We start from the raw sequence: 6,717 nt of genomic DNA, 5'->3' as shown, positions 1-6,717 counted from the left end.
ATGGTTCTTACATTTGGGATTATTGTTTTTCCAAAAGTTTAAATTATTGCCTCCAAGCTTTCCCTTAACAGGACAACCCATTAAACCATATATTATTTTTTAACAAACAAACAAAAACAAAATACACAAGTTGTTTTTATTTATTTATAATATATATAGTCAGTTAACTTAACCAAACCAGAGTGTAATCTTTAATTAAATAGTTATTGTCTAAACTATGGGGAGGTTGAATTCTTTCTTGCGAGTTATGAGTTACAGAAATTACAATGAGGGAGTTATATAACATTGGGTACTCTAGACATAACATTGGTCACAACAAAGTAAAGTACTGCAAATCCCAAGAGCATATACAGAGAAAACCAAAAAAAAAAAAAAGATAAGCTTATTTGCTTGAGTATGAGAGGATGCCGTAAACTTACGAAACTTCCAGGAAGGGTTCACTTAAAATCTCTAGAATCTATAGATCTTAGTCATTGTGGAAGGCTAAAAAATTTCCCTGAGATTGTTGGAAAGATGGAATCATTGGGAGAGATGAACCTATCCGGCACTGCCATCGAAGAATTGCCTTCATCAATCAGATATCTCATTCGTCTCTATTCGTTAAAGTTAAGCAACTGCAAAAACTTCACAAATCTGCCATGCAGCATTTATGAGTTACAGAATCTTCAATTTGTTTATCTTCGTGGATGCCAGAAGCTTGTGAGATTTCCAAATAAGGTGATTCCAACCAACTCAAATGACATTGCTGGTTCTTTAACGCTTCCCAATCTTTTCCATTTATACATAGAAGGAGCCAATTTATCCGAAATCGATTTCCTTGGGACTCTTGATTGTTGGTCCAGATTAGGCATACTTGATCTTTCAGGATCCAATTTTGTTAGACTTCCCGAATGGATTACCAAATTTGTCAACATGCAAGAACTGAACTTGGTTGGCTGCAAGAGGCTTGTAGAGATTCCAGATCTTCCACCAAACATACATTCAGTAGATGCGAGTGGTTGCATATCATTAGAAAGATTTCCGAAATTGCCAAACATCTTGGAAGGTAAAGAGTTACAGAGGCATAGAAGGATGGACTTGTCTAATTGCTGGAGACTGCTCGACATTGCGGCTCACTTCTCTGATCACTTTCTGATCGCTTGTAAGCAATTGTCAATCGGGGTCGTATTTCCAGGAAGTGAAGTTCCAATGTGGTTCAACTGTCGTAAGAATTTGAAGAAGCCCGTAAAGAATTGTGACATTTCCTTCGAAATCCCTCGAGATTTCAGATGGGAAAAGAAAGGATTGGCTCTCTCTGTTGCTTTTGAAACGCCATTTAAATTCGGTTCTTTTTATGCCGTTATTCACGTCAATGAAGAAAAAATTTATGGTGTTATGTTTGAATTTGGCTCAACAATTTTTGAGTCAGCTCACGTGTGGCTGCTCTATGTTCCATTTTGTAAGATGGATGAGTATGTAAAGCTAAATCAGTCTACGTGGCCGCGGCCGCCTTTTATGTGTCGAGCTAGTTTTTATCGAGATTATGATCCACTGTATTTTAAAAGCTGCGGAGTCCACCTGGTAGTGCCACAGGATGGTGGAGATATTCCTTCGTCTCGTCTCGTCGGTGGCAGTGAGGAAGGAGGAGGATTTGGGGTCGATATTCAACACTAGTTAGAAGAAGAAAAAGTTCTGCCAGGAAGTCCAGTGGATAATATACTTTCAAATTATTAGATTTTGTAAATTATTTTGGAACTCCTTGTGGCACCAACCTCAGCCTGGTTTACATGTAAGGGATGGAGCGTGTTCGTTCATGCCATGTTAGATCAAGAAGCTCTGTTAACTGAGTATATAAAATAATAATAATTTTTATTGCAATGTTGGAATCAGACAAAAGAAAAACTAAGATGCAATGGAATATTAGTGATGACTATGTTAAGATTTTAGAGTCACGGATTTTTGGCTCACAACTAGCAATATCGATATTGTCCTTAATTTAACCATCTGTTTAGCAGGTGTGAGGTTTTATACAAAAGGTCTCGATGTTATTAGGAATAGAACCATTTATTATATGAGACTTTCTATTTTGTTAAGTTTCAGATGTAAAACTCGTGTATTCTTCATCAGAATAATATGCCAAGTCGCCCACAGTCTAAAGAAGAGAGTTCCGTGTGCCCACGGGGAAGCTTTTCATTCACTCAAAATTCTCATACCCCACTTCTACTCTCTCTCTCTCTCTTCCCAAGGAATATTCCTAAAACTAAATCCTGTGTGCGAGCCTATAACCAACGGCTGTCTGTGACACACTGATTTTTCATCCAAACCACGTGAAGGGCAAGACCCTATATTTTTCTTTCTCTTATATAAACCCCCATAAAAGCTGGCTCTATCCTCACCATTAGCTTCCATTAAACCCAAGAAATTGTAAAACCATACACATTTCAGATTTTCAAGTTCAAGCATGTCTGCAGTGGTGGATGTTTGGATGAGCGAGTTGGCAAAGCTGAAAGACAAGGTAGGGGCTAAGAAGCGACTGGTGTTTTCATCAAAGGGAAAACAAGGAGAAGGTGATGATGAGGTTGAAGAACCACAGCAAGTGTTGAAAGAAGCAAGAAAAGAGAGCAGCAGAATGGCTGAGACTCAGAGGGACTTGGATTCCTCTACGCTTTCAGAGCCCACAGTTCGTTTGCTTATGGAACGTTTTGTGCCTTGGTGACACCTTGTAAACATGTTTGATTAGTCTAATCTTGCATATATATAAATGTACGATTAATTTGTTGAAGGACCTTTCGTCACTTCTCTGGCCATAAAAAATGAGTAATTATATATACCTAAGGTTGTTTGGATTCAAAAATCATTACGGATCCATTAGTTTGTCTCCATGTAATTAAGTTTTAGTAGATGCATAAACTTATGACTAGTGTATTTGTTTTTGGTTTTTCCATTTTAATTATATTTTTGCAAGCTATTAACGGATGAATGGTTCTTACATTTGGATTTAAAGAAATTACATATAAACCAAAAGTTTAATTATTGCTTGAAAGCCCTTAACAGGACAAAGCATTAAACCATAAACTATTTTTAACAAACAAACAAAAACAAAATTGGGCTCGCCGGAATCCAGGTTAAGTGAGATAACTATATGTGATAAAGGGAGTAAAGTGAGACAAAACGAGCTTTAGGGATAAAGTAAGACTCAAATACACTTTTACGGATATATAATAAAAAAAAGCCTTTTTTTAAACATTGTGTATATACATTTCAAGGTGTATACGGATTTGGAGTAAGCTTCATCTAAATCTCAACCAAAATAATCCAATTTACTCTCAATTTAATCCGATTACGGATTAATACACATGTTATAAATGAAATTTTTTTGTAAAGAAAAACTTGAAAGGTTGACCTTTCTGAAACAAATTTATGCGTATCAATTTTGGCCCAAATAACTAAAGAATTGGCCCAATTTTGGTCCAAACAATAAGAATTGGCCCATATCAATTTCCACTTTTCTTGAATTTTTAAGGATTTTGGATCAGTCCGGGGAAGGTCGTTTACGTCTAGGCCCTTGGCTTATTTTATTTTAGATAAACATCAAACTCAATTGATGTCAACGCCTGTGAAGTTGCACCCAAGGTAGCAGGAAACTGCTTCGCATATACGATGATCAAACTCTTTGACTATATATCAGTACCATTTCCAGCCCTCTCAGCCTGTTTAGTTTAACTTTCAACAAAATGGATTCAAACACCACTGAATTATTAGGAGCTCCTTCCCCTCCTTCTTCCTCGTCTTCCACCAATTCATGGACACATGATGTCTTTCTCAGCTTTAGAGGTGAGACACACGCTACAACTTCACAGATCATCTACACAAAAATTTGGTCCAGAAAGGCATCAGAACCTTCATCGATGATGAGCTCCCAAGAGGAGAAGAAATATCACAAGCACTTCTTGATGCTTTTTGAGCTTCTCTTAATTTCTCCTTCTTTATTTTATTTTATTTTTTAGCATATCAAGTGTCAAATTTCAGTATATCAAGTGTCAAATTTCAGTGTAGGATAGGATCTAAACCACATAAAATAATCTCTCCAACTTGCAACATGAAATATGGTATATAATATTACATCCAAGAAAAAAAATACTTATAATTGGATGGATTATTAGGCATAGATGCCTATCAATCAGCTCTTACCAGTGTTGATTAAGAAACCCCCATTACTTATTTTTCTTCATAAATGTATGATAATTATGGATTGAATCCAACTTTTAATCAATAAGCCGAGATTTTATTAAGAAGAAGTGTCTAGAGCATATCAAATTATCAATCTTGCTATTGTACTAATGCCAGCTTGTTTCGAACTTCCAGTGATCTTTTTTTGAACCCAGCAAAATTCTATTGCTTTTCTTGTGTCACATATACATTCTTTACCTTATTTAAAACATATATAGCAAAATCTCATTCTATTTAGATGTTATTTCTTCCTTAAATTGGCAGCCGTGAAACTGAATTTATTCAGAACATTGTCAACGAGATTTCCTTACAAGTATTAAATGATACCCACATCAATGTGGCAAAATACCAAGTCGGAATAGAGGCTCGTGTACAAGATCTTCATAAAGTTTTAGATGTTGACGGAAATGATGTTCGCATGGTAGGAATATGGGGGAATGGTGGAATAGGAAAGACAACTCTTGCTAAAGCTGTTTATAACTCACTGGCCCATATGTTTGAAGGGAGTTGTTTTCTGGAAAATGTCAGAGAAAGATCAATACCATATGGAGGCCTAGTCGACCTACAAAATCTTCTTCTTTATGAGATTCTAAGGGGAAAGGAAATAAGGGTTACCAGTGCCGATAAAGGAATCAATGTGATAAAGGAAAGGTTGAGTCGTAAAAAGGTTCTCTTAATTGTTGATGATGTGGATCATTTGGACCAGTCAAACAACTTAGTTGGAGGGTGCGATTGGTTTGGTTTGGGCAGTAGAATTATCATAACAACAAGAGAGCATTTGCTAACTTGTCATAGAGTTAGTATAATCTACGAGGCAAAGAAATTAAATTATCATGAATCTCTTGATCTCTTCTTTAGTTGGAATGGTTTTACAAGAACTAGAAATTTGGATGATGATTATGTGGAACTTGCAGAATTTGTGGTGGACTATGCTGGAGGTCTTCCATTAGCTCTCAAGGTTTTAGGTTCACATCCATGTGGTAGAAGCATTGATGTGTGGCATGATGCATTGGATGGTGCTCTTCACTCAGACATTCAAAAAACTCTCAAAATAAGCTATGATGCACTGGAAGATTTGGTGAAAGAAGTTTTCCTAGACATAGCATGTTTCTTTAAAGGCAAAGATATGAACAATGTGATATCGATCCTGGAAGGTTGTGACCTCAAGCCTAAGCATGCTATTGAAGTACTCGTAGAAAAGGCCCTCATATATATTGAACAAAACAAAATTTGGATGCATGACTTGCTAGAAGAATTGGGTAGAGGTATAGTTCATCAAGAGTCACCAAATGAGCTTGGTGAACGTAGCAGAGTGTGGTTTCATGAGGATGTTCATCGTGTTTTAACAGAAGGAACAGTAAGTGTGTGTGTGTGTGTCTACACTTGAATTTTTATTTGCTAAAGAGCTTTGTTTGTTAACACTATTGCTTTCTCTAGGGAACAAATAATGTTAAAGGCATCATAGCAAAGTGTCTGACACCCGATGACATATGCTTGAGTGATGATAGCTTCTCAAAGATAAAAAACCTTCGACTTTTCATCAATGTTAATGCACGATTTTCTGGTGATCATGTGGATTATCTCTCTAATGAGTTGAGGTTCCTTCATTGGCCTGAATGTCCTTTACAAGTTTTTCCATTTACTTTCAATCCAAGGAAACTTGTTGAACTTAATATGCCATGTAGCCGCTTGTCACAACTTGGAGAAGGACTCAAGGTAATTCAAATTATTTTCATCCCCTGGTATTTTCAAGAGTTTATTAATATTTGGGATTTATGGCTTAAATTTGTTCATACCGTTTGTACTTTTCAAGAGATTCTATTTTTGTAAAATTATGGTTTAAGTTTCACCAATGCTTATTGTTTGATCCTTTTATTGGTCCTTTTTGCTTTGTAGAGGTTGCAAATCTGAAATCTATAAATTTGGAGACCTGCCAGTTCCTAACAAAAACCTCAAACTTCTATGGAATTCCAAATTTAGAGTTCTTGAACCTAGATGGCTGTACAAGTTTAGTTCATGTTGATCCTTCTGTTGGATTCCTCAAAAAGCTTATTCGCTTGAGTCTTAAAGGATGTTGTAAACTTACGATACTTCTCAAAAGTATTGACTTGAAATCTCTTGAATCTTTCTATCTTAGTGGCTGTCAAAAGCTTGAGAATTTCCCTGAAATTGTGGGAAAGATGGAATCTTTAACATGGATGGATATATCACACACTGCCATCAAAGAATTGCCTTCATCAATTGGATATCTCACTGGTCTGAAAACTTTACTTTTACTTGGATGTGAAAACCTTACAAATCTTCCAGGCAGCATTTATGACATGAAACAACTAAAGGTTTTCTACCTTCGTGGATGCCCAAAACTTGTTGCATTTCCAAATCAGTCGACTTCCGAAGTTTCAAAGAGTGCAGAATCTGTTCCTTCGATGCTTCCAGCTAACATAAACATTTCACCTGACAGTTGTGGCTCTTTATTGCTTCCAAATCTGGAGGAGTTAGATGTCAAAG

General features: G+C 36.3%; 2 protein-coding genes across 2 annotated transcripts; both read left to right on the top strand.

Moving 5' to 3' along the window:
* On the top strand, nt 102–1,786 carry LOC18767774 (disease resistance-like protein CSA1). Its single transcript, XM_020570049.1, has one exon. The coding sequence runs from the start codon at nt 397–399 to the stop codon at nt 1,651–1,653; it is 1,257 nt and encodes a 418-aa protein (XP_020425638.1). The 5' UTR covers nt 102–396; the 3' UTR covers nt 1,654–1,786.
* On the top strand, nt 2,441–5,614 carry LOC18766898 (TMV resistance protein N). Its single transcript, XM_020571037.1, has 2 exons — nt 2,441–2,691; nt 4,474–5,614. The coding sequence occupies exons 1-2, from the start codon at nt 2,441–2,443 to the stop codon at nt 5,594–5,596; spliced, it is 1,374 nt and encodes a 457-aa protein (XP_020426626.1). The 3' UTR covers nt 5,597–5,614.

This window comes from Prunus persica, chromosome G8, assembly GCF_000346465.2.
Source record: "Prunus persica cultivar Lovell chromosome G8, Prunus_persica_NCBIv2, whole genome shotgun sequence".
Classification (NCBI taxonomy): Eukaryota; Viridiplantae; Streptophyta; class Magnoliopsida; order Rosales; family Rosaceae; genus Prunus; species Prunus persica.
Note: the sequence above shows the minus strand (reverse complement) of the source record. Positions and strands in the feature narration are given on the sequence as shown.

Excerpts from the sequence above, each read along its gene's own strand:
- LOC18766898 (XM_020571037.1), top strand. The coding sequence starts at position 2,441 with ATGTCTGCAGTGGTGGATGTTTGGATGAGCGAGTTGGCAAAGCTGAAA. Across the intron at positions 2,692-4,473 it reads ATGGAACGTTTTGTGCCTTG|CCGTGAAACTGAATTTATTC; the intron begins GTGACACCTTGT and ends TTAAATTGGCAG.
- LOC18767774 (XM_020570049.1), top strand. The coding sequence starts at position 397 with ATGAGAGGATGCCGTAAACTTACGAAACTTCCAGGAAGGGTTCACTTA.